Raw genomic sequence first — 26,927 nt, 5'->3', positions numbered from 1 at the left:
TGCATTCTTTTGTCGCGATTGTCCCAATATAAGAATTTTGTTTAAAAAAAATAAAAGTAAACAAAACCAACTGTTGCATATTTAAAAGTCTATTTGAATTTAAAAGGCTCTAGCACAGAGTTGTATTTTTCTAATTTCTTTGAAGTTGAGCAACCTTTCTTATTGAACCACGGTGCGAGGCATGAATTTTTGATTAAAAAAATTTCTCAAGCCGAACAAATTGTGCCGTTTGAGTCCTAAAAAGGCCTAACGAACGAATGCAAAATTTTAAGGTTGGCTTTTCGCTTTCTAGTAAGAAATATTTTTTTCAAAAGTTCTTCTCCTACCCACTAAGAATGCGGTGTGTAAAATCCCAGCTGAATTTTGTGAAAATTTGGTCAATTACCCTCAAAATACTGAAAATGAAGAGCTATCATTATATCGAATATTTTTACGATGAGTTTAGTGCCCACTCAGATCCAGGACTGATACCTGATTTGGTTGCAAGATACCGATAATCACGAAGTATTGTCCTGCATTATTATCAAATTGCTGCTGATTTGTGTGAAAATTTGAAATACTGGAAATCAGAAGAAATCTGGATTTCAACAAGGGAATATGTCCAATTAGACATGGGTGGAATATGCGGCATTAATCTGAAAACAGATGGTGTAAGTCTATACTGAATTTAATTGCATTCCATAAATGCGCCCTTCGACTGCTCAAAAGCATCATACTTAAAATTGCAATAAAAACCACAAAATAACATAAAAAAGTACTCTCATATATTTACAGTTTTCGTTCATTTCCATTTGTTTTGTTTTTACAATATGTATTTAATATATAGTAGCGATGTACATATTTCGGCAACTGTTCGTTGAACTTTTTGTTTTTGTAACTCTATATTTGTAAAACAATGCATGTTTTTTGTTTTGTTTTCTTTAAATATGTTTGTTGTTATAAAATAAGACAGTCCATGATAGTGATTACTATTTCTCTTCATTAAGATCATTGTTTTCTGAAATTTGTTCTAATTTAGCACATGCTGGTAGGTGTGTTTGACGATTACAAATAGGTGTTACTTATTTATATATAGAGCTTTTGTTACAGTTTTATTTGAGAAATGTATGTGTGTATGGAATGCAGTTTAGTGTAGAAAAAGTTTTGTTAAATAAAAACAAGAAAAATTAAATATATAATTGGCTTTAGGAAAACTTAATACAAAAAACGTTTAACTTAATAAAAAAGGACAAATTTAAATATTGCTAGACGGCTTATTGGAAATCTTGTGAGTCAAGTTTCAACGCAAGTATTTTCTATACTCTTATAGATAGTTTTTATTAAAAACTAATTTTGTTTTGTAGTTTGGACATAGGAGCAGGTGGTGACAAGGTGAAAGGAGGGACAAGACAACAAGAAGAACTTTCAATATTGTAAATTGGTATATTCTAAATCAAATCATAAGGGCTTATGTACAAAATCTATAGAGAATTATCACACGTAGTCTAGTTGTATGTAGACCTGTTTAACACCTATCGACTCGAAAATCATGCGAGCATGTGTAACAACATATTTGGGATCGATATTTCTTGATACTTCTAATTTGATTGCTCCTACATAGGTATCGGAGCATAACGTCCAAAAGTGAGGTTCTTGCACTGCATACACACCAGCCAAACCGGTAACCTTTTGGTAGCACTGAGGTAGTAAACGATCTAAAGCAACCGGCTGGCGTTGCATTAGTACATATATTGATTCCTTGATCAGACTCATTACCGACAATACAATGAGTACTGAGATGAAGATTGAACAAATTGGATCGGCAATCATCCAGCCGAATAAATGCATTAATACTGCCGATATAATAACACCAACTGAGCCGAGTGTATCGGCCAAAATGTGTAGGAAGACACCGCGCATAATTTGTGAATTACTGCCACCTCCGGATAGATCATCGCCATGTGAATGACCATGGGAATGTGAGTGGCCGTGTCCTGTAAAAGAAAACAATTTACAAGATTAGCAAAATAAACCAAATCAAAAAACGTTATCAGACTTTTCAAAACAAACTTTTCCGTAAATTATTCAATTCATTCTTACCATCATCCATAGAAATAGCCTGATGCCCATTGGCATCAATTAATGGACTGCTGCTACCATGCGAGTGTCCATGACCACCATGTGAATGACCGTGACCGCCACCACCATGTGAATGTCCATGGCCACCACCATGATTAAAGGCATAAATACCAACTAGATTCACTAACAAGCCCAACACAGATACCACAAAAAGTCGTTCATGCTTGACTTCTGGTGGTTCTATGAGACGTTCTACGCCCTCGGACAATATAAAGAATGCTACAAATATCAGAAACAGGCTATTAACAAAACCAGCCAAGACTTCTGCCCTCACATAGCCATAGGAGAAACGTTCATTAGCCCTCCATTTGGTGATCACTGATGCTGCCAGACCCGCCAACAAGCCCGTACAGTCAAAGAACATGTGAAACGAATCCGATATGAGACCTATAAAAATCAAAGCACAATATATTAGCTTATCTGTACACAATCTTTGACAAATCATTAGCGTAAACAGATACGATTGTGGTTATCTTATCTTAACCCAACTACTTACCCAAACTATTGGTCAAAATTCCGTAGAACAGCTCAACAAATGCAAAACTTAAATTTAACATAAGAAAAAGAAATAAATTCCGGGAATTTTTATCTGAGAATATTAAACGCTTCCAGCTTTTGAGTGTCTCCTTGATGCGATAGGCGAAATTACCGCGATCTCTATGTGTCAGGGGAAGCATGGTCATGGCTTTTTAAATTATCTGCAATTAACAAACGACGGTTAAACAATTATCGGAAACATATTCTTGGATTACGGTTAATCTTTGCATACGTGGTGTTTACATTCATTCTCTCTTACCCGTGTTTGTCCGTCGTGTTTTGTTGTCTCTGGCTGGCTGGATGGATGTCAGAACGTCTTGTTTTTTGCAGGCAACTACTTAAATAGTTTGTATGGTTTGTTGATAGCTAATGCTTCTCAGTGGCCTCAGGAGACCTTTTCTTAATTAGTATTTTATTTAAAAAATTAACATTTTCCTTAAGTTTTTCCAAAATCAGGTTAATCAAAGGTAAAATACAAAAATATATATGTGAGAATCAATTAAATTGACGTTTTGATGACACTCCAAATAAGAGTTGCCAAGTTGAAAGTTAACTTGAAAGAGTAACCGGTTAATTGTTTACAAAAAGAGAGAATCATTCTAAAGCGAGTAAATACCTAATAGCATGTTTCCATTGGAAACCGAACAACGTTGTTCGCTCTCAGAATTAGGTACACGAATTAACCCGTTCATACGGCACGATTCGTAATTCATAGTAAAATAATTCCTTTTTTAAAAAAAATTGTTTGTTGATTTTTAAGGGAATTTATACGAAAATACATGAAATTCTCACTAATATGAATATAAGAAATGTTTGTTTTTCTCCCAAAGATTTATTATATCATTAATTTTACAATTTTCATTCACGTTTTCAACTTTTTGTGTAAATGTTGACATTTTGAACATATTTTTGTGTTTTTCCATTTTTAAATTCTGCTGAAGAGACACTTGTCAAATATTTTTTCTGCCGATAGAAACATTTTGAAAATATTGACTATTTTGTTTGCAGTTTTCTGTAGAAATTTTAACTCGTGGACCAAATGCGTACCTCGAATGAGAGAGAAAACAAAATTTACTTTCGTTTGAATGTACATACGCCATTCAACATTGTAGTTTTCATTCATAATTTTCAGTCTTCCCAAAAATTTTTAAAATTTCATTAAATTTTTCTATTTATAATTTTTAAATGTCATAATTTATTTTTTCGATAAATGCTCTCATTTGTTAGTACTGGGACATATTTTTCGTTGTTCTGAGAGTGATTTGATTTGAACAACGTACAAATATGAGTGTTCGCTCAGGAAATTTTGTGTGAAGAATTAGGTAGTTTTTTCATAGTTAAGGGTCAAACAACGAATAGAGAGCGAATCAAGTGCAGTGGAAACGCCACATAAAACTGGCTTAAAACCACAAAATTAAGGCAAAGCTTAAATGCAAAAGCTTGAGAATTCTTGCATTTGTGAAAAAACAAATGGTAAAATTAAAAATTAGATCATATAGGGTATTGCAAAAGCTTGATAATTAATGCATTTATAATAAAAGTAAAACAAATAGTATAATTAAAAAATGAAAGGGATGTTATTGGCGCCATTAAAAGAATGCCTTAACAGAGAGACCACACTAGCTTTGCGTTGTTTCAGAGACTTCAAAAATCATAAATGAAAAATCTGTTTTGACTGCTGGGACAATGAACTGCCAAACTGATTTTGAAATTGAAAATGTTGAATGAAAATGTATTGAAATTTGTAAAAATTGTTGAAAAATGCATAATCTAACAACCTCCTATTGGCGCCGTATAAAAAACATTTAAAAATCTACTTATTTTTGATAAAACATTTAAAAAATATTGACATATCAATGTTCTCAAGCGTTGATGCATCTACCTATATTCTTCTACCATGTCTAGATCATGCAATAAATCCTGATAATATGGATTAATCCGAAAAAATATTGTATCTGAACATGTAATTACGTTAATACAAGGCTTTTGGTTTTCAACAATTTACCGTATATCACCATTATTTTTTCCGTAATTGTTATTTATATTTTCGTATAAAATAGAAAACACAAAAGGAATTGCCAAAAAAAATTGCCTGTACGAGAATTTTTTTCTTATTTCCATTGCTCTTAGATCTCTCTCTCATTGCTACTAGTCAACTTTGCTTTAGGCCAGTTTATTTGTGACAAGTCTCTGTTTGTAGGAGGGAGGAGTAAGGGGTATTGCTCTAATATTAAATTTAATTATTTTTGTATAACTCGATATAAATTAAGAAACTTAATTAAATACTGAAAACAAAATCAAAACATCAGCAAGATTTCCTCATTAATATCTTACAATTTTCTCCTATCTTAAATAGCTAATTCCAATTGCAATTTATTACCCCTCAAACTCGACAGCACATTGGCAACCCTGCCACAAATGAAGAACTACTACAACACAAACTGTCAAATGCCGGGTGAAAGCATTGAGAAGAAAGAGATCAAAACAAACTCGTAAAAGTTTTTCACATCTGTTGTTTAAAAATAGAATTTTGAAAATTCCTTCGGCGACGATTTCCTCAATTCTCTCACATGCAATTCAATTGTTCTGAAAAGATCGTGGGTGATCGAGAAAATTCGGGTCAAAAGAAAATTTGTTTTCTGTGAAGAGTGGGGAAAATCTATAAAAGGTACAATTGCAGCCAACACATTTGGTAATAACTACGAGATACGTGACTCATAAAGATAATAAATATTAACAAAATTGAGATATTTTCAATATTTGTGTTCTTGTAGAATCAACGGAAAGTGAAAACCATTGAATATTTAACGTAATGACAAGTTCGAATGCAACAGATGACCAACAGCAAGGGGCGGAGGCTCTAACCTATAAAGATAAAGGTAATCAGGCCTTTAAAGATGGCAAATACGATGAAGCCATCAAATTGTACACACAGGCCATAAAGAAGGGTGAAAAACATAAAGAGTTACCAATATTCTATAAGAATCGGGCTCAGGCCTATTTGAAGGAGTCCAAATGGGAAGAAGCCTTGGCTGATTGTAATGAATCATTGAAATTGGCACCGAAAGACCCGAAAGCCTTATTCAGACGTGCCCAAGCCTACGAAGGTTTGAAGAAGTATCCCGAAGCCTACAAAGATGCCACAGATTTGTTTAAGGCAGATCCCGGTAATCAGTCCGTGCAACCAATGCTGAAACGCTTGCATTTGATTGTCCAGGAAAAAGCTGCCGAAAATGCCAAGACTTCCAACAAAGTACAACAAATGATGGAATTGGCCTTTGAAATGGCAACACCCATTGATAAACGCCGTTCGGCGGTGAACAATCTCTTAGTTTTAGCCAAAGATGAAGTTGGTGCTGATATGCTGTACAAGGCTGGATGTATTCCGAAAATTGCATCAATTACAAAGGTGGAAAAAGACGCCGATATTTATGTCAATTTTGTACGTGTGGTAGCGGAATTGTGTGCCAATTCAGTGGACCGCACCAAGGGTGTTCTAACCGAACTGGGTGTACCATGGTTCATGCGGGTGCTCGATCACAAGCACGAAGAACGTGTTTCAGCTGCTCAATATTGTTTACAGACAATTCTCAATGCCCTCTCTGGCATGGACATCAAACCCGATAGCAAACCCAACAAGGAATTGGTTAAGGAGAATCAAAAGGAAATCGATACCATGCTGTCATGTCTCTTGTACAGTGTTACAGATCGTACTATTTCGGGACCTGCACGTGATGCTGTTATTGAATTGCTAACACGTAATGTCCACTACACAGCTCTGGAATGGGCTGAACGTTTGGTAGAGTTAAGAGGTCTTTTCCGTTTGTTAGATGTATGCTCCGAGTTGGAGGAATATAAATATGAAAGTGCCATGGACATTACACCCTCTTCGCGTACTATTGCATCAGTCTGTTTGGCTCGCATCTATGAGAATATGTATCACGATATAGCCCGTGGCCGTTTTATGGAGCAAATTGATGAGTACATCAAGGACAAGCTATTGGATCCTGATCTAGAGTCCAAGGTTAGAGTAACAGTTGCCATTACTTCCCTGTTGTTGGGTCCTTTGGATGTGGGTAATCAAATTATTGGCCGAGAAGGTATTCTACAAATGATTTTGGCCATGGCCACCACCGATGATGTTTTGCAACAGAAAGTGGCCTGTGAATGTATCTATGCCGCTGCCTCCAAGAAGGACAAAGCAAAGGCCTTGTGTTCCGGTGGTGTGGATATTCTGAAGAAGCTCTATCACTCCAAGGATGATGGTATACGTGTTCGTGCCCTGGTGGGTCTTTGCAAAATTGGTAGTTATGGCGGTGAAGATGCAGGCATTCGTCCATTTGCTGATGGCGCCAATCTAAAGTTGGCTGAAGCTTGTCGTCGTTTCCTCATCAAACCCGGTAAAGATAAGGATATTCGCCGTTGGGCTGCGGATGGTTTGGCCTATTTGACATTGGATGCTGAGGTCAAGGAGAAATTGATTGAAGATAAGGCTGCAATTCATGCTCTTATTGATTTGGCCCGCACCGGAGATCAGTCGTGTTTGTATGGTGTGGTCACGACTTTTGTGAATCTATGCAATGCCTATGAGAAACAGGAAATCTTACCGGAAATGATTGAATTGGCCAAATTTGCCAAGGTTCACATACCCGAAGAACATGACTTGGATGATCATGACTTTGTACAAAAACGTATTGCAGTCTTGGCCAATGAAGGCATTACCACAGCCCTGGTGGCTTTGTCAAAAACGGAAAGCAATAATTCACGTGAGCTGATTGCACGTGTGCTCAATGCCGTTTGCAGTCTGCAAGAATTGCGTGGTAAAGTTGTTCAGGATGGTGGTGTTAAGTGTCTGTTGAAATTGGCTCTAGAGGGTACAGACAAAGGTAAACGTCATGCTTCGCAGGCCCTGGCACGTATTGGCATTACTATCAATCCCGAAGTAGCCTTTGCCGGACAAAGAAGTTTGGATGTCATTCGACCTCTATTGAATTTATTGCCACAGGAATGCACAGCATTGGAGAATTTTGAAGCCCTGATGGCCCTCACAAATTTGGCAGCTATGAATGAAACTGTACGCTTGCGTATACTCGAAGAACAAGGTTTGACGAAAATTGAATTCTACCTAATGGAAGATCATGAATTGCTCACCCGAGCGGCGGCCCAATGTCTCTGCAACATGGTGATGTCCGATGAGGCAATCAAGAAGTTCGAAGGCGACAATGATCGTGTGAAATTCTTGGCCTTACTTTGTGAGCTGGAAGACGAAGAAACGGTTAAGGCGTGTTCCGGTGCCCTGGCCATATTGAGTTCTAGTTCAAAGAAATGTATTAAAAAGATCTTCGACATTAAAAATTGGCTTGAAATTTTACATGTTCTCATCGCCAATCCCAGTCCCGCGGTACAACATCGTGGTGTTGCTCTCATATTGAATATGATCAATGCCGGCGAAGATATTGCCCGGGAACTTTTGCAAACAGATATTATGGAATTGTTGAGCGGTCTTTCGCAGTTACCTGACGAAAGTCGTGCCAAAGCCAGAGAACTGGCGCTGGAGTGCCTGAAGGCTGCGGAAAGTTTTAAGCTGATCGAAAAAGCAGAATAAATGCAATTAAGAGATTTTAGAAATGCCGAAAAAAGTTAAATACATTTTCATCATATTATTTATATATTTACATACATAGTTTGTGTTGTTTTTTTTAATCATCAGCAATGTATTTTAATTTAATCATTAATTCTTCATTTATAACATCTGACAATAATTGTATGTTTATGTACTTAGATTAGTGAATTGTTTCACTGTATTTCTTTTCTGTTTTTACGAAGAGTAAAAATAAAAATATTTTTATAAATGTTTTTTCATATAAAATGGAGATTTTTTTAATTTTTTGAAAATAATTGGGTCCATGTTTCGCCAATTCATCCACGTAGCTGGTACCTCCTTATTCATGTTCATGTTTACCCACCGTCTTTAAAGCCTGGAATGATTGGTACACGACCCTATTAAAATAAACATCCATCTATCTTAGAACTTACTTATGTCTTAGCAATGCGACCCTATTTTTATAAACTCCACCATGGAAAGGTGGTGCAGGGTATTATGGTATGAAGATATGCGTCTGTCTGTCAGTGGAACTCAAGATATGACCCATATTATTTGACGTAGAGCTTTGAAACACAATAGAGCTTTGAATCCATACTGGTGGATGGATGGTTCGCATTGAAAATTAGCTATATCCGTCCACATTATTCTATAGCCCTCCATGGAATGGTAAATTCGGATTTTCGGTATTTTGACGTTTGGAACCACATTTTCTATTGGATTTGTTTAAAATTTATAATTTTAACGTGTTCTAGCTCCGATGCCAGAACATTGTCTATATAGGACCAAGTTTTCCCATAGGTCCCACAAAAATAAAACTTCCAAAATTCGGTGTTTAAAGGATTTTAGGCACAATTTTCAAAGGAATTGTTTAAAATTTGTTATTTAGAGTTTGTAATGAGTTCTGTCTTCGATAGCAGAACATTTTTTATATAAATCGACGTATTTCTATAGGCCCTTTCTAGGCATATCTCCCAATATTGGGCATTTTGATGATTTGAGCCACATTTTCTAACGGAGTTGTTTGAAAGTCGGTGTTTGTACTTCGAAGTGGGTTCTAGTTTCAGTGGCAGAATATTGTCTAGATAGGTCCTCGTCTGGCTATAGCGTTCATATAATGGTACCTTTGGATATGCGGTATTTTTACGATTTAAACCACATTTTTCATGGAATTGTTTCAAATTTGATATTTGAAATTCGATTCGAAAATCGATAACTTTCCCTGTAGCAGAACATTATCAATGTAGGTTCACTTTTTGGTATGACGCCCATATAACGATTGTTTTTACAGCAACTCTTGTTTGTATCCTGATAATCCGGGCTGTAAACAAAGTTCTTCTGGAGTGAGTGGGGGTAATTTTGGCTGGGCAATTAAAGAGGTGCAGCGTATTGTGCTGGCCGGACAGACGCACATCTTCGTCAATTCGAACCCAATACGAATTGAGACGACTGCTCCAACCTGAACGTTATTTGTTCAAAAACTAGGTATGTCTGCTGCAATGAATGGGTATGAACTTCGAGGACGGCATTCAGAATTATTGATGGCATCTGTGACTGATTCAATAGAAATGTCTTTCAGACCAACCTCATAGGTTTCTTGATCTAGAGGCTATCTCTTCTCTAGATCATGTATGTCCTTCCTTCTCCCTCTCTAGATCATGTACTCTGAGATCAATATCGATAGAAGATCTAACAGAGAAAGATTCGGCTGGGCTGTATTAAACCTTTTTGATTTAAAAATATTTTTTTTGTCATAACCAGTTGTAGTGTTCATTGGGCACTATTCTGCTTGGCCGAACTGGTTCGTCAGACCCAACAAAGTATATACATTCTTGATCAGCGTAAAATACTAAATCGATTTAGCGACGTCCGTCTCTCTCTCTCTCCATCGAACGAATTGGGACAGAAGGCTAAAATTTTGCACACATGTGTATTTTGCGCGTAGGCAGGTTATGTTCGTAAATGAGTTAGGTCGGTCCACGTTTTCGTATAGCCTCCCATTTAACGGTACCTCTCAATAGTAGGTATTTTGATCATTTTAGCGACATTATAGACCGGAATTGTTTGGAATATCGTATTGGATGATCTTGATAGATATTTTAACTTATAACGGGAAAATATCTATGCAGGCCCACGTCTTCGTATACTCCACAAATAACGGTACCTCACAATATTCGACATTTTTATGGTATTGGAACCATTATTGACCGGAATTGTTTCAAATTTCAGATCTAAAGTTCAAATTCTTATTGGAAGTTCGAAAATTATCTATGCATGTCCTTGTCTTTGTATAGCACCTCCCCCACCAATTAACGGTTTTCATTTAAACTGTATTTTTTGACGAAATTTTTTTAAAGCTTACCAAGTTTCTTGTTGTTGTTTCTGTGCCATATTTAGCTAAAAATGCTTACCGGTGCTGGCATGCGACAAAATCAATTCAAAATATTATTATAAACGAAAAACTGCAATCATTCAGCAAATTTGCGACAGTTTACAGCGGCAATCACCTTCTTGAGAACTGTTATCAGTAACGTGTGGCCATATATAGAATTCATTGGCAGCTGGCAGAAGAAATACCAGTACAACTTTACGTCAGATGTTCAGATAAAATTCAAAATAGTAATAACAAATGTTGGAAATTATTATTATCAACAATGAAATTTAATATTTTTGAAAAGACTAATTGTTTTTGTTTGCTTTTTTTTACTTGGAGGGAACGTGCAATTATTGTCGTCGGTTGGGTGGGCATGTCTACAAGGCAATGTGATAATAAAAAAATAGAGCAAAGATGACACTGATCTATGACAAAGATTTGATTCCCAAATGTTGTTTGGACTCCGGAAAATCAATACTTCATAATTGCAAATTAATGCTGGAAAAGGAGACTTTCTGAGAACTTTTCGTATATTTGGTGAGTTGATCTGTTATAGTACTTTGTTTGGGCCCGCTCGCTAGCTATCTTATCGTTTATATTTCCATTTTAGGCGAAGGCGTTTTTTACAATTTCTTATCAACTATCATTTTAAAGCAACACTAAGGTTAGCTAAGCGTTTAGTAACTGCGAAATTTTCGCATAAAAGGCCTCAATGAGAGAGAAAGTATTTTAATTCAAAGTTTAGCATTCAAACTGTACAGATTAGACTAGTTCCCGCAACAAAAAATGAGTCTCTATAATGCCGATGAATTGGAAGCCCCGTCATGGATAAATCAAGAATTTTTGGAAAAAGTTCTGACACAATATGAAAATAATGTGGATGTTGAGGTTGGTTGGTTTACACAAAGTTTAAAGCAAAGAAAAGTCATTTTTTCTTGAAAAAAAGAGGTGTAGGAGAATATTTCTGCTACTTTCCCTCAGGCCTTCTATATTGAATTGGACAAAGTAAAGGATGAACGCCTTAATTAATTGTTTTCTTTTTTTTTAATTTTTTTTTTCTCCACAGGTGGTGCAATTCGATTTGAGTCCGGCCAGCATGAAAGGTGACCATTATGCCAGCATTATGTTCCGTTGCAAGGTGCAATATCGTTTCGATAAAAATGCCAGTGTTAAACATAAATCAATGATTATTAAAACCCTACCCATGGAGGAGGGTTTCAAGAGGGAAATGCTGATGGAATCGAATTTGTTTGAAACTGAAATCGATATGTATGCCGAGACATTGCCCAAAATTGAAAAGATTTTGGCAGATTGTGGCGAACCCACCAAACTGTCTGCAGAGTAAGTCCATGAAATTATATTTATATTTGAAAATTGAAAACTATTTTTAAATTTTTTTCTTTTAGACTCATCTATTATGCCCTGGAACCGCATAAGGTTATCATATTTGAAGATCTTTGTGAATCCGGCTACGATACCATACGATCACGTTTCCTCAACGAAGATGAAATCAAGGCAGTCTATCAAAAATTGGCCAAATTACATGCCGTCTCCTATATGTTGGGTCACAGTGAAGAACACGAATTGGTTACCAAATATCAATATGGCATTTTGAGTATGGATAGCCCACAGTTAGAGCAAATGATGGAAGATGGCTTGCGTAATTTCATTGATATGCTATCGTGTCACGATGAGTTTGATGTTTACTATCAAAAAGTTAAGGCCATGAAACATTTGGTAAATCCGAATAGTAAAAATCTCTATAAAGCCTATCAGCAGCAGCAACAGAGCAAGGGAGATATTTTTGTCCTGAATCATGGTGATTTTCACATGAAGAACATGATGTTCCGTTTTAATAAGAGCAATCAAATGGAAGATTGCATTATGGTTGACTATCAGATTAGTTGTTATGCCCCGTCGAACATTGATTTGGTGTATTCACAAATAATGATGTTGAGTTCGGAATTGAGATTAAAACGTCATGAATTAATGCAGTACTATTTTACGGAATTCATAAGGATTCTTAAGAAGGTTAACTATCAAGGGGATTTGCCATTGTATTCGGACTTTCAAATATCCGGTTTGAAATATCGGCATTTTAGTAAGTTTTTTTGAAATCATTATAATCATAATGATAATTTTAATTTAATTAATTAATTTAATTTTAATTTAATTAATTTAATTTTACTTAGTATTATTATTGTTATTATTAATAATAATATTATTATTATTATTAGTATTATTAATATTATTATTTTTATTATTATTATTATTATTATTATTATTATTATTATTATTATTATTATTATTATTATTATTATTAGTATTATTATTATTATTATTTTTGTTAATATTATTATTATTACTATTATTATTTTATTTTCATTATTACTATTATTATTATTATTATTATCTTTATTATTATTATTATTATTATTATTATTATTATTATTATTATTATTATTATTATTATTATTATTGTTATTATTATTATTATTTTTATTGATATTTTTATTATTATTGTTTTTTATAGTTATTGCTATTATAAATATGATTGTTATTATTATTTGTTTAATATTATGTTTACTAATACGTTTTAATTCTATCGTTTTTGCAGCCATCTTTTTAGTGTCCACCTTCCTACCCATGGTTGTGGGTTTCATTGGCAAATCAGCCGAGGATCTGAAAAATGTCGATATCGGCAAACAGTTTGAAAATCCTGATATGATGTCCATGGTTTATCGTATGCCCGGTTTTGTCGAAGAAGTTCGTAAATTTATGCCAATTTTACTAAAGGAGGGCTACCTGGATTGAGATTTGAGAATATAATTGATTTTTATTTTATTTTATGGTTGTTATTAAAATAAGTAAAATTGTTATGATTATTTATAGTATTTATGTAAAATAGTTCATAATATTTATGAACATTTACATATGAATATATCAATAAAGTAAAAAAGGAATTTATGGAAATGTACGGTAGTTTGGTAATATAATATTATAAAAGGTCTTAAATCTGGAACCAGGTACCTTTTAGTAATAATGATCTGTCTTTCAGAAGACAGGTACCCGAAGTCCTCCAATTTGGGATATAAGATCCCCATTCTCTCAATAAACCCAAGATCAGATTTGTTGCTAGGGTAATCGGTGGACAAACTGTTGCAGATATATAAAATGCAAAGAGAGCAATTTTGAGTATTGTCGTTGTCTACTTCAATTCTCTCCCTCTTTTTCTTCTCCAGTAAAATCATTGTTGTCAGTCTATGAAATAGGAAGAAAGCTATTTGGGAACTCTGTTGTTATATTGTAGGCTATATGAAGCCCTCGACTTCGAATTGAATGCATATACAGGGTGAGATGAAAAAACTGCAAACAACTTCAGACTGCTGTCATTTCTAAGCCACTCGACCGACAGCTGTTAAAATTATTCCAGTGACAGTTTATTATATTGTTTACAAGCGTACAAAAGCATTTTGGTGAGGATTTTACAAAAATGAAAGTTATTCGTGATGGAATTCAAGCGTGATAGTGTGATTTCTTTATATTTGGCGTTAGAGCACTCAAAACACAAAAAACAGCAATATCAGCAGAAATGGTTCGAAAAGTAAAGAAGCGTCTTGATCAAAACCCGCGTTGCAGTGGCCGAAAAATGGCTCATGAGCTGAACATATTGCAATATTCCATTGGGAAAATATTGAAAAATTAGCTCGGGGTAAAGCCATTGAAATTCCAAAAAGTGCAAGAACTTACACCGCAACAGAAGGAAGATAGACTCAAAAGAGCTAAAGAGTTGCTTCGCTTGACCGAAAGTGATGAACTGTCGAATTTGGTTTTCTCCGATGAGAGAACATTTGTTGTCCAGCAGTTTGCAAACAAACAAAATGATCGTGTTTATTTGGAAAGAGGCCAACTGAAAATGTGCACCTTCCATGGTGCACCTTCCAAGCGCCGGTCATGGTGATGGTGTGGGCCGCCATAACAGCCGATGGTCGCTCTCCACTCGTACTAATCGACCGTGGCATCAGAATAAATGTCGAATATTGTCGCGAAAATATTCTGAAGGGTGTATTAAAGCCTTGGGCACGCAAACATTTTGGCCGCAGACCTTGGACATTCCAACAGGACTCAGCACCATCGCACTCAGCGCGCTCCACATAAAAATGGTTACGAAATTAGGTTCCTCGCTTCATTTCCAACGCACAATGGCCAACAAAATCTCCGGATACCAATCCGTTGGACTATTGTGTCTGGAGTATTTTGGAAAGCAAGGTTGGCACTAAAAAATAGTGTCGATCACCTCAAGCAAGCGCTTCGCCGGGAATGGGCCAAAATACCGCAAAGCAGCATTCGGGCAGCGTGTGACGGTTTCATTGGCCATAATTCGTGCCAAAGTTGACCAACTCGAACAAATCTAAACTAATTCTAAAATTCGATGCTATTTCCGACATTTTTTGCTCTCATTGAATAAAATTAAAAAAAAAATGTAAAAATTATGGCGTTTGACTTTGTTGCAGTTTTTTTTATCTCAAACAGGAAGAGTTTTGAGAAAATGGAGTCCACACTTGTGGATCAAAGATATAGGATCCACATTTCATTTTATTTCAATAAACGTAAATTGTAGTACTTAAGTTTCCAGCATTCTCAGGCATTACTCCCACAAATTGTTTTGTTTCGTCATTAAACTTCGAGGTACTTACCAATACCATTGTACAATTAAATAATTCAAAAAAAAAAAAAAAATCTGTTTCGGTCCGATGCCAAGAATTACGCCGTAATCATGACTTTATACTTCTACGAAGTGTCTAAGCACTAACATTGATAGCGTTTTGTCAAAAATAATAGATCGGAGTTACCTAATAATCTTATCGTATTGAAAATAGCAAAAAAAGCTAATGTAGCCAAAAATTGATTATCAGTGGCCAACCTACCAAAGGTATTGACGACATGAGAACAGGTACTTATATGGATACAACTATTGGCTGATAACAAAAATGATTTTCGCATAAAAAGCGGACACGCGACAATGAATTTCTCATTTCATTTTTAAACTTTTAACGTTTCAATTTCTGACCCGGAGTGACAAAGCGAAAAACGAATAACCATGAGTATTTATAACGACGATGAATTGGTTGCACCTGCCTGGATTAATAAAGAATTTTTAGAAAAAGTTTTAAGTAAATATGAAAATAATGAAAATGTTGAGGTAGGTTGGGAGGTGAACAATTCCGAACTGATTGCATATTCAATAAAACAAATATTTATTTAGATAATCAAATTCGACATGAGTCCCGCCAGTGTCAAGGGTGATCATTATGCCAGCATTATGTTCCGTTGCCGGGTGAATTATCGTTTTGCCCAAAATGCCAGCCCCGTGAAGAGATCGTTGATCATTAAAACATTACCAATGGAGGAGGGTATGAAACGTGAAATGCTAATGGAATCGAGATTATTTGAGACTGAAATTGCCATGTATTCGGAAATGTTACCGAAAATTGAGAAAATCTTGGCCGATTGCGGCGAACCAACTAAGCTGTGTGCAGAGTAAGTAGATCAAGAGACGGATGAGATAAAAAACTGCAACATTAATTTTATTGAGTGAAAGCAAACAAAGTCGGAAATAGCATCAAATTTTAGAATAAGTTTAGAATTTGTTCGAATTGGTCACCTTTGGCACTAATTATGGCCTTCAAACGGCCAATGAAACCATCACACTCTGCCCGAATGTTGCTCTACGGTATTTTGGCCCATTCCCGGCCAAGCACTTGCTTGAGGTGATCAACTCTTTTGTATTTTTATTTAGTGCCAACCTTGCTTTTCAAAATACTCCAGACACAATAGTCCAACTAAGATTTGTTTGGGTTTCGGTGGCCATTGTGCGCTAGAAATGAAGCGAAGAACCTCATTTTGTAACCATTCTTGGGTGGCGCATGCTGAGTGCAATGGTGATGAGTCCCATTCGAATGTCCAAGGTCTGCGGCCAACATGTTTGCGTGCCCAAGGCTTTAATATACCCTTCAGAATATTCTCGGGATAATATTCGGCATTAATTCTGATGCCACGGTCGATTAATACGAGCGGAGAGCGACCGTCGGCTTTTATGGCGGCCCACACCATCTCCATGGCTGGCGCTTGAGTTATGGTGGCCAACCGAAGGTGCACACTTTCAGCTGACCTCTTTGGCAAGTAAACGCGATCATTTTCTTTGTTTACAAACTGCGGGACAACGAATTTTTTCTCATCGGAGAAAACCAAATTCGACAGTTCTCCACTTTCGGCAAAGCGAAGCAAGACTTTAGCTCTTTTGAGTCTATTTTCTTTCTGTTGTTCTGTTGCGGTGTAAGTTCTTGCACTTTTTGGAATTTCAATGGTTTTACCTCGAGCTCATTTTTCAATATTTGCCGAATGGAATATTGCGATATGTTCAGCTCACGAGCCATTTTTCGGCCACTGCGACGCGGGTTTCTTTACTTTTCGAACCATTTTCGCCTCTTTACTTTTCGAACAATTTCTGCTGATGTTGCTGTTTTCTTCCGTCCACTTCCTTGACGTCGGGCTACGCTACCAGTATCACGGTAACAAGCCATGGTTCGAGATACAAATGATTTATTCACATTTAAATGCTGGAGTGCTCTAACGATAGCCACTTGTGGTTTTCCAGCCAAATATAAAGAAATCACTCTATCACGCTTGAATTCCATCACGAATAACTTTTTTTTTCTGGAAAATTCTCACCAAAATGCTTTTGCACGCTTGTAAACAGTATAATGAACTGTAACTGGAATTATTTTAACAGCTGTCGGTCGAGTGGCTTAAAAATGACAGCAGTCTGAAGTTGGTTGCAGTTTTTTCATCTCGTCCTGTACTTGAAATAAATTTTTTTGTTACGGGAGTTCTACTGAATATGGGGTACCAAATAGTCGGCCCCGCCCGACTTTTGACTAATCCTTACTGTTTTTTTTTTTAATTAAATAAATATTTTTAAGAAATCAATTGTAAAGCTTCTTACGACTCCCTCCTAAAAGTATGCAGAATTCTTTTGATAACTCAGTTTTCCCTTTTCATTTTCTTTCAGCCTCATATACCACAGCTTGGACCCCCACAAAGTGATAGTCTTTGAAGATCTTTGTGAGCTGGGCTATAATACCATACGCAATCGCTTCTTGACCGATGAAGAAATCAAGGCGGTCTTTCGTAAAGTGGCCCGTTTACATGCCGTCTCCTATATGCTGGGGCACAGTGAAGAATCGGAAATGGTTACCAAATATCAAGATGGTTTCTTGAACAGCAGTATGCCCATGGTTGAGCAAATGATCAACGATGGCATTATTCACTTCACCGAAATGCTTTCGAAACATCAAGACCTGGCCATATATCATGAGAAAATCACCGCCATGAAAGGTGAACTAAGTCGCAAATGTAAAAATCTCTATCGCGCCTATGCACTCAATCAGGGTGTGGGAGATATTTTCGTCATCATTCATGGAGATTTTCATTTGAAAAATATGATGTTCAAATTTAGCAAAAAGAACAAAATGGAAGATTTGATAATGGTCGATTTTCAGGGGAGCTGTTATGCTCCGGCCAATATTGATATGCTCTATTCGCAAGTGATGATGATGAGTTCGGAAATGCGCATGGATCGCAATGAGTATATGTTGTACTATTTTGAAGAGTTCCTAAGGATATTGAAGAAAATCCAATTCAAGGGAGAGTATCCTTTGTATTCGGATTTCCAAATGGCCAATTTGAAATATCGGCATTTTGGTGAGTAGCTTTATTAAATAGTTTTTATTTTTTAATTTATTTATGTGCTTTTCTCTTTTTAGTTATATTTTTAATTGCCTCATTTTTGCCAATGATAGCCATTTTGGCCCTGACCCCAGCTGAAGAACAAAAGGATATTAATTTGGCCAAATTATTAGAAGATCCCAATGCCAAGGGCCAGCTGTATGAAGCACCTGCTTTCGTAGAAGAGATTCGAAAAATTATGCCAATCTTGCTGAGGGAGGGTTATCTTGATTAGGTTTTGTTTTAATTTAGAAATGAATTATTAGAAATTAGATAATGAAAATAAAAATATATAATAATTTATTATTTATAAATAAAATTGTTATTATAATTTATTTAATTAAAACATGCTTTATAATGTTAAAAGGTCACTAAAAGGCCTTCTATTCAAAGATATCATTAAGAGGTGATTCCATATAAAGAGAAATAAAAAGGGAACTTTGAAAACATCATTAACTTCTAGAGAACCGATTTTTAGTTATTTATTTCGATCTTTCTTTTAAATTATTTCAAATATAACTTTAATATAATTGAGGTCGATTTTTTTGTTTATTATTTTTGATATTTCGTCCTCCGACGGAAGATCGACGTCGACCTTGTCTGTTTGTCACTGCAGTATTCTCTTCTTATTGAGAACTTTTAAAGGCCTCTTTTTCATAGAGAATCTTTAAAAGGTTTTCAATTCATACCGAGGCTTCCAAGGTATTTTCTGTACAGAGGACCTTTTAATGGACCCATGTCTGTAAATGATTTTTATAGGACATTTAAAATCTCTTTTATTTATAAAGGACCTTGAAACGATTTTTCATTCGGAAATTTCCGATAATAAGTCTCTATCCGGAGTGGATCTTCAAAAGGGTTTTATTTATAAACGCGATTTAAAAGGTCTTAACTTCCCATTTTAAAATAATATTCTATAAAAGATTTTTTGTGAGAGGTCTTCTAACTAGAGATATGAGATATTTTTTTATCCATAGAGGATCCTTAAAAGATCTTGTATTCAGAGAAGACGATTAAGGGACCTTTATCCTTAGAGGGCCATAAAAAGTAAGTCTTTAAAAGACCTTCATATGGGAGTTTTAAAGGTTCTTCTATCATTAGAGGCCCTTTAGAAATTTTTCTTTCCTTTGAGGATTCCTAAAAGGTCTTGCATATACAGAAGACGATTCAAGGAACTCTATCCTTAGAGGACCACAAAATAGAGAATCTTTAAAAGGTGTTGTATTCACAGAAGACGATTAAAGAACCTCTATACTTAGAGGACCATAAAAAGTTAGTCTACATAAGACCAACATGCGGGACCCTTAAAGGTCTGCCATAATATAAACTTTTTTTATCAATAGAGAATCCCTAAAAGGTCTTATATTCGGAGGTCTTATATTCTACCAATAGGTGACCGTCATGAGGTTTTTCATTCTTAAAGGACATTTGAGAAGCATGCTATTCATTGAGAACCTGAGAAAAGTTGTCTATCTAGAGACGAATTTACATGGTCTACTATTTTTAAAGAATTCGTTGGGTTGTATTAAATCTATGGAAGGACCTTTTTCTATGTCATAACTTTGTCCACGAAAAAACTAACCTACAATTTTCAGCCAAATCTATTGGAAAAAATTGCTAAACCCTCGCAGAAACAAAAATCAGAGGGTAACTTTAAACAATTGCTATACCAAAACGTGGACGTATATTGATAATTTTTTGTAAGCACCGTTTCTACATAACAAGAACTTGTAATACGACAAATTGGAGAAATTTAATTGAAGATATGAGTAAAACATAAAAAAGTACTTGAAATCGGGGTTAACCTTCATATAGGGACTATACGTTCATGGGAAGACTCTGAAGGCCCTAAAGGATTTGGCATTATCGTCAGAACACTCCAGCATTTAAATGTAAATAAATCTTTGTGTCTCGTACCATCGCTCGTTACTGTGATATTGGTAGCGTAGCCCGACGTCAAGGAAGTGGGCGGAAGAAAACAGCAACATCAGCAGAAATAGTTCGAAAAGTAAAGAAGCGACCAGCAGTTTGTAAACAACAAAATGATGGTGTTTACTTGCCAAAGAGGTCAGGTCAGCTGAAAGTGTGCACCTTCGGTTGGCCACCAGAACTCAAGCGATGATGATGATGTGGACCGCCATAATAGCCGATTGTCGCTCTCCGCTCGTATTAATCGACCGTGGCATCATAATAAATGCCGAATATTATTGGGGAAAATATTCTCGAGGCTGTAATTAAAGCTTTGGGCACGCAAACATTTTGGCCGCAGACCTTGGACATTCGAACAGGACTCAGCACCATCGCACTTAGCACGCGCCACCCAAGAATGGTTACAAAATGAGGTTTCCTCGCTTCATTTCCAGCGCACAATGGTCACCAAAATATATATTGGTCTTGTAAGGGTCCCCTGTAATCGGTTATGTATGGATATGAATGAAAATCGTCTTCTAAATACAAATGGTCCTTCATATACATATAAATAACTATAGAGAGTACTGGGTCTATACAAGGCCAATAGATGCTCTTCAATATAGAGGTGGTGTTCCTCTATAAATACCTGTCGATTGTCTAATATAATTCGACGAACTATAGAATTAGCTATTCATAAATCTGTGTAGAAGAGATTCTTTCTCGAAGTAATGTCTTTATTCGAATATCAAAGTTTTATCGAAGAGTGTTGGCTTGTTTGTTCTGGGATACTGTAGTATTTTGTTGTTGCAAAATAGTCAGGCTTTATCCCTTTATTGTTGTTTTTATAAAACAACGTTTGTTGATTAGTGGAGAACGATGGTAATGTTTACCAGGGGGTAAGGCAGAAATACCTAGGTTTCGAAAAGAGCCACCAATCCTCATCAGTTCACTTGTTTTTTGTTGGGATATCTTATCTTTAGAGTCTAGAGGAATATGCGGACCATCTACACAGATTTGCTTTCTTTTCTAAGTGTACTAAAAGTCAATGACCTTTCACTGTTTGAGATACTATTAGAGGTATACGAGAGTGTTTTTGTTTATATGCCGTTTGCTCTACAAAATGTATTAGTCAGGTTTGAAAAAATTGTTTCAAAAAAGGTATTGACTATTTTCTTATACACTGGAATGGGCAGGTAGACATTGATCGTCGGCACTGAATATCTATATACCCTTCAGCAGTGTACAGGTTGTAGGGGACCAATAAATAAAAAAATTTTTTTTTTCGAAATCTATTGTAATCTGTGTTGGAACCCATTTTTCAATGAAGGCAAATTTGAAATGGCAGATTTCACAAAGCAGGATTCTTGTTCTATAAAAATATGAAATGAAAAATGTTTTCTTTATTATTTTTTTCATTTGACATTTCTTTCCTTTATAACAATTTTAATTTCATATTTTCATAGAACAAGAATTGAGGCCCATGTCTTTTGGAAAGAGGTTGCCTTGAATTGTTTGCACCATGGGTTGTCGAGGACCCATGAAAAAATTTTTTTTTCTAATTTTTTTCATATTACACTTTGAATGTATATCGAAAAACTTTTATGGTGTCGAATTCATAAAAGTATTTACAAAATGTGTCCCTTCTACATAGATTATATTTAAGTACGGAATTGTCTTCGTTCTCACTTAGAACGGCTCATAAAGAGTAATATATTTAACCCATTTTTCGTGAGTTTCCAAATAAACATCAACATAGGTGGGCTCAAATGTTATGTTTGTGGTTCTCCCTCGTTTGTTTATACACACATACATAAATCCCATTAAATTTTCAAACATTAGCTTATTTTTTTTCGGTGTCCACAGTAAAATCTGGATAATTGTACACCAATAATTCCAAATTATATAATTTTTTATTACCACTTCATTTCTATTTTACTTTACCGAAATCAAAGAAACCCTTGTTAATTTTCCAAAATTGCTAAGTCATCATTAATCACTAGAGAATTATTGAGATTGTACTGTACAAAATTCACTCAGCTGATTAGTTGACACACGACCTGCTCATTTTTTGTGTTGAAGAGTAGAATAAAATGTTAATTTATTCTCATTTCAATTTAACCGACTGACTCAGTATAACAAAATCTCTTCGTGTGACAACACTACGCTACCAACAAGGCCCGCAATGAGTTATACAACGAAGACGAATTACACAGCTCCCGAATGGATAGATCGGGATTTTATACAAAGGTTTTGGCCAAATACGAAAAAGTTGCTGATGTCGAGGTAAGTTTGAAAATATTCTGTACACCAATTCTTTTTAATTCGAAAGTGACATTTTAAATGTTTTTGTGAGAGAAAGCCTATAGAGTTTTTGGAGAAGAGTAAAATTAAAACGGTGGAGAAAGCTTTAGTTATATCCCGAATCGTTGAAAATATATATTAGAGCTTTATCCAAATCTGAACCGAACTTGATAAAATTTGACAGAGGCAGTTTTGAGCTCCATAAGTTGTCTGGTATTAAATATCATTCTTGTGGAGTGTATATTCCGAATGTGAGGGACTTAAAACCAAATCGGATGATTCATATGTATGAGAGCTACAACTATATCTGAACCGATTTTCTATTTGATGTACTTATTTCTAGACTGAATTCGGTCGGATGTGCCAAAATTCAGGTCATTTGGACTGATATTGGCCATTTTGTTGCAAAATTAAACCGAAGTCGGTTAAAGATATATCGAAATGTTATCCTATTTCACCAATATTAATAGGGTTCGTCCTTGGCCAAACAAATATTTTTGAGAAAGATCATCTCAATCGGATAATAAATCCAACCTGCATTTTATTGCAAATATTGTGCGTGAGTGAGAAAATTCTCTCTAATTCCATACTCTTACAATTTTTGATCGGCCAAACCTAACTTTTTTTGATTATTTTATATTTTTTTCTAAATAATATAAAAAAATTTTACTTTCATTTCATTTAGATTATTAGCTATGACATGAGTCCGGCCTGCATGAAGGGTGACCATTATGCAAGTATTATGTTTCGCTGCAAGGTGGAATATCGTTTGGGCGACAGTATTGTGAAGAGATCGCTGATTATGAAAACTCTGCCGGTGGAAGAGGATAGCAAAAAAACGAGAATTTCTAATGAATTCAAACTATTCGAGACGGAAATTAAATGTATTCCGAAACACTACCGAAATTGAGAAAAATCTTGGCAGAAAGTGGAGAGCCACACCAATTATCCGCTGGGTAAAGATGAACTGTTTATTTTTACATTCTTTCATTGCCTTAGGAAGTTTTTATACAAAACATGCTGCATACTTTTAGGCTACTAATATTTAATGATAATCTTACATTTTTATTTTCATTTTCAGTCTATTCTACCACGCCCTGCAGCCCCACAAAATCCTTATTATGGAAGATCTTTGTGAGGGGTTATAGTACAGTACGTGCCCGATATTTAACGAAGATGAACTTAAGGTGGTCTATACCAATTGGCCAAACTGCATGCTGGTCTTATATGTTGGGCCAAAGCGATGAGGAGCACGAATCGGTGGCCCAATATCAAGATGGATTTTGGCAACTAGTTTACCAGTGGTCAAAGACATGATGACAAGTGGCATGAAGAGTTTCCTGAAATTGCTCTCATCCCGCCAAGAGTTTGCCATTTATGTTGACAAGGTACGCGTGATATCAGAAGAAATGCAACAGTCCTGCAAATATCTTTTCAATGCCTATAAATTGAATGGCAATAAGGGGGATGTTTCGTTTTAAATCATGAGATTTCCATATGAGAAATATGATGTTTAAAATCAATTCGGAGGAAAGTGTGAAAGATATGCTCATGGTGGATTATCAGATAAGTTGTTATGCTCCCTCGTGTATTGACTTGATTTATTCACATTTATGATAATGAGTCCCACGATGAGACTGCAGCGGCGTCATGCAATGATGCGTTTATATTTCACGGAATTTTTAAGGATTTTGAAGAAACTGAATTTCGAAGGAGATTTGCCGAAGTATTCTCTGTTTCAACAGTCTACACTGAAGTATAGGCATTTTGGTAAGGATTATTTATGGAATAAAAAATATATAATTATTATCTAATTTAATCTAATTAATTTTTTCAGCCATTTATTGCCTGGGAGTATTTCTACCCTTGGTCTTGGGCTTCTTAACCAAAACTGCTGAGGAACTGAAGGATGTCAATGCCGCTGAGGTGTCAGAAAATCCCGATTCCAATTCCCATTTGTATATACTCCTGAATTTATTGCGGAAGTCGAAAACTTATGCCTTTGCTATTGATGAGGGTTATTTGGATTAGTCTACAAAAATGTTTATCTAGTGTATTTATAAGATTTAAGGTGGAGGGCTTTAAGAAAAATTGTAAAAATTATTGGTTTAGAAATTCTATTTTCAAAACGTATTTTTGAAATTTATTTTTTATAATCCGCTATTGAAAGTCACAAAAATATATTAAAATGCCCTAAAGGTACTGGGAATATAACATTGATTTCTCAAATAAGCATGTTGCATACTTTTAGGCGGCAAGTTGTGAAAATGCTTTATTATAATTTGAATTTCAACAACAAAACTACCTCATAAATGTACATTAAAATATATTAATAACTTACACAAATAATTACACTATGCAACACAAAAATTAATTACCGAGCACTATCAGAATGCTGTTTACTGTGAAATTATAAAAAATGCAGGAAGTTTGGAAAAAGTACAAAATTTGTCGAAATAACATAGGGTTTTAAACACAAAAAACTGATGATATTTTTTTGGTAAATATTGAGTATACAAATTTCTTTTGTTCAGAGACTGACAATGAATTTGATCTAGAATATTTTGTCCTTTGACACTTTTCCCAAACAATGAAGCATAAGGGGATTTGGTTTTGCTTAGAAGGGAAAAGTGTCAAATTGGCAGCAAAAAACGTAAACACATAATTTTCACTTGTAATATACAAATTTCGAATGTAATTATTTTAAAATTATTATACCCAGATGATGGTTTATTTTGAAATTTGTAGTGAAATTTAAGTAGAATATTTCTTCCTTTGGTACTTTCTGCTTAAAATGAAGTTTTATGTTACTTTTATGCATTAAATCGGAAAAACGCCGAGGAAAATTGTTTGAAAAATATGATACATTTTCGAGTTTTTTTTTGGCGCACATTGATACAATTTTTTTCTGGATATATAATGGAAATAAAGATTTCTCCTCTTTGATAACTTATAGTGAAAGGATGAGAAGAATTTTGTGTCTTTAAATCATCCTTCTAAAATGGTGTTTGTGGAGATTTTTGGCATAAATTCACATGAAGTACATCTTTAATCCGAAAATGTGTTTTTAATTCTTTTTGATTCCTGGTATTTTTGTAAGACTTGACCTTTGATGTCTTTTGGACCTATAGTAGAATTTCATGAAAAATAATTTTGTAGAATATTTTGACTTTCTACGATACCGATTAAAGGGGTTTTAAAACATTTTTTGAAATAAAGAACCAAAAAAACCCTTTCGTGACTCGGTGTGGGTTAAAATGTTTGATTAAAATAATCCTCGTATTGTTGTAAGTAATATTGCCAAGGGCACTATAACTAAAATTAAAGGATTCCATGAAATCTTTGTGATAGAAGACCGTTTTCAAGCCTTCAATACACCGTGGAAGGCCTTATTTGGCCATAATTTCAATTAAAACAATTTTTGGGTCTCTTGTGGATAAACTATCCTTTCTGGTCTTCTATAGAAGGACTCTCCTTGTTGGAATCTCTGTGGATAAATTATGTGTTTCAAGTCCTCAGGAAATAAAATCATGCAAAAAAGCTGTAAGTCGGCCAAGCCGAACTTTGAAAACCCTCCACAATTTTGCAATTCTCAAAAACATAAAATTCGTTAAAATTCTGTTAAAATCTTAAAATACCGATGTTGCTGTTATATTAGGGTCTATACGACAACTTGGACCTGCATAGGTAAACTTTTGTCATAAGCCATTACAATATTCAAATGCGAAACTTAAAAAAAATCGGTGAATATGTAGCTAAAATCGTCAAAATACCGAAATCGGGTGGTACTGATAGGGGGATTTTCGAAAACGGGGACCTGTACAAACAATTTTGAGTCATAGGCTGTAGTATCCATTACGAACTTCAAATACCAAATTTGAAACATTACCGGTGAATAATGTCGCTAAATCATCAAAATTCCGAATATCGGGAGGTATTGTTATGTGGAGTTATACGAAGACGTGGATCTGGCAGACAATATTTTGTCATAGGCTGTAGTATCTATTACGACTTCAAATATCAAATTTGAAACAAATCCAGTGAATAATGTCGCTAAAATCATCCAATATCGAATATTGGGAGGTACCGTTATATGGAGGCTATACGAAGACGTGGACCTACAGTCCCATTTTCAATACCAAAAGTCCTGAGACGCATACATTTGAGTAAAATTTTATCAATCTACTTTAATTCGTTCGGAAGTTAGAGTGATTTTCAAAGATAGACGGACAGACAGTCGAAAATCGACATAGAATTTTATGCTGATCTAGAATACATATACTTTGTGGAGTCTAA

At 35.1% G+C, this 26,927-nt stretch overlaps 4 protein-coding genes across 5 annotated transcripts; 3 read left to right on the top strand and 1 right to left on the bottom strand.

Annotated features, from left to right (window-relative positions):
- Positions 1–742: 742 nt before the first annotated feature.
- On the bottom strand, positions 743–3,184 carry LOC101893474 (zinc transporter 7). The gene is made up of 4 exons (XM_005181343.4): positions 2,915–3,184; positions 2,615–2,816; positions 2,080–2,505; positions 743–1,973 (listed from the first exon to the last, which is right to left on the bottom strand). The coding sequence occupies exons 2-4, from the start codon at positions 2,799–2,801 to the stop codon at positions 1,474–1,476; spliced, it is 1,113 nt and encodes a 370-aa protein (XP_005181400.1). The 5' UTR covers positions 2,802–2,816; positions 2,915–3,184; the 3' UTR covers positions 743–1,473.
- Positions 3,185–5,110: 1,926 nt separating this feature from the next.
- On the top strand, positions 5,111–8,334 carry LOC131802391 (protein unc-45 homolog B-like). Of its 2 annotated transcripts, none has more exons than XM_059122586.1 (2): positions 5,111–5,323; positions 5,430–8,334. In XM_059122586.1, exon 2 carries the CDS (start codon positions 5,468–5,470, stop codon positions 8,258–8,260), a length of 2,793 nt encoding a protein of 930 aa, XP_058978569.1. In that variant the 5' UTR covers positions 5,111–5,323; positions 5,430–5,467; the 3' UTR covers positions 8,261–8,334. The 2 variants fall into 2 exon arrangements, with proteins under 2 accessions (XP_058978569.1, XP_058978568.1); XM_059122585.1 differs by having other exon boundaries at positions 5,112–5,347.
- A 2,440-nt stretch (positions 8,335–10,774) lies between these two features.
- Positions 10,775–13,604, top strand: LOC131802377 (uncharacterized). Its single transcript, XM_059122565.1, has 6 exons — positions 10,775–10,876; positions 10,971–11,168; positions 11,242–11,519; positions 11,698–11,972; positions 12,038–12,732; positions 13,249–13,604. The coding sequence occupies exons 3-6, from the start codon at positions 11,418–11,420 to the stop codon at positions 13,443–13,445; spliced, it is 1,269 nt and encodes a 422-aa protein (XP_058978548.1). The 5' UTR covers positions 10,775–10,876; positions 10,971–11,168; positions 11,242–11,417; the 3' UTR covers positions 13,446–13,604.
- A 2,095-nt stretch (positions 13,605–15,699) lies between these two features.
- LOC131802375 (uncharacterized) lies at positions 15,700–18,669 on the top strand. The gene is made up of 4 exons (XM_059122563.1): positions 15,700–15,834; positions 15,898–16,172; positions 17,704–18,395; positions 18,458–18,669. Exons 1-4 carry the CDS (start codon positions 15,733–15,735, stop codon positions 18,652–18,654), a joined length of 1,266 nt encoding a protein of 421 aa, XP_058978546.1. The 5' UTR covers positions 15,700–15,732; the 3' UTR covers positions 18,655–18,669.
- The last annotated feature ends 8,258 nt before the right edge of the window (positions 18,670–26,927 follow it).

This window comes from Musca domestica, unplaced genomic scaffold (genome assembly GCF_030504385.1).
Source record: "Musca domestica strain aabys unplaced genomic scaffold, Musca_domestica.polishedcontigs.V.1.1 201, whole genome shotgun sequence".
Lineage (NCBI taxonomy): Eukaryota > Metazoa > Arthropoda > Insecta > Diptera > Muscidae > Musca > Musca domestica.
Note: the sequence above shows the minus strand (reverse complement) of the source record. Positions and strands in the feature narration are given on the sequence as shown.

Excerpts from the sequence above, each read along its gene's own strand:
- LOC131802377 (XM_059122565.1), top strand. The coding sequence starts at position 11,418 with ATGAGTCTCTATAATGCCGATGAATTGGAAGCCCCGTCATGGATAAAT. Across the intron at positions 11,520-11,697 it reads AAAATAATGTGGATGTTGAG|GTGGTGCAATTCGATTTGAG; the intron begins GTTGGTTGGTTT and ends TTTTCTCCACAG. Across the intron at positions 12,733-13,248 it reads TTTGAAATATCGGCATTTTA|CCATCTTTTTAGTGTCCACC; the intron begins GTAAGTTTTTTT and ends TCGTTTTTGCAG.
- LOC131802391 (XM_059122586.1), top strand. The coding sequence starts at position 5,468 with ATGACAAGTTCGAATGCAACAGATGACCAACAGCAAGGGGCGGAGGCT.
- LOC131802375 (XM_059122563.1), top strand. The coding sequence starts at position 15,733 with ATGAGTATTTATAACGACGATGAATTGGTTGCACCTGCCTGGATTAAT. Across the intron at positions 15,835-15,897 it reads AAAATAATGAAAATGTTGAG|ATAATCAAATTCGACATGAG; the intron begins GTAGGTTGGGAG and ends ATATTTATTTAG. Across the intron at positions 16,173-17,703 it reads CCAACTAAGCTGTGTGCAGA|CCTCATATACCACAGCTTGG; the intron begins GTAAGTAGATCA and ends ATTTTCTTTCAG.
- LOC101893474 (XM_005181343.4), bottom strand. The coding sequence starts at position 2,801 with ATGACCATGCTTCCCCTGACACATAGAGATCGCGGTAATTTCGCCTAT. Across the intron at positions 2,506-2,614 it reads AATTTTGACCAATAGTTTGG|GTCTCATATCGGATTCGTTT; the intron begins GTAAGTAGTTGG and ends TGATTTTTATAG. Across the intron at positions 1,974-2,079 it reads GGCTATTTCTATGGATGATG|GACACGGCCACTCACATTCC; the intron begins GTAAGAATGAAT and ends TTTCTTTTACAG.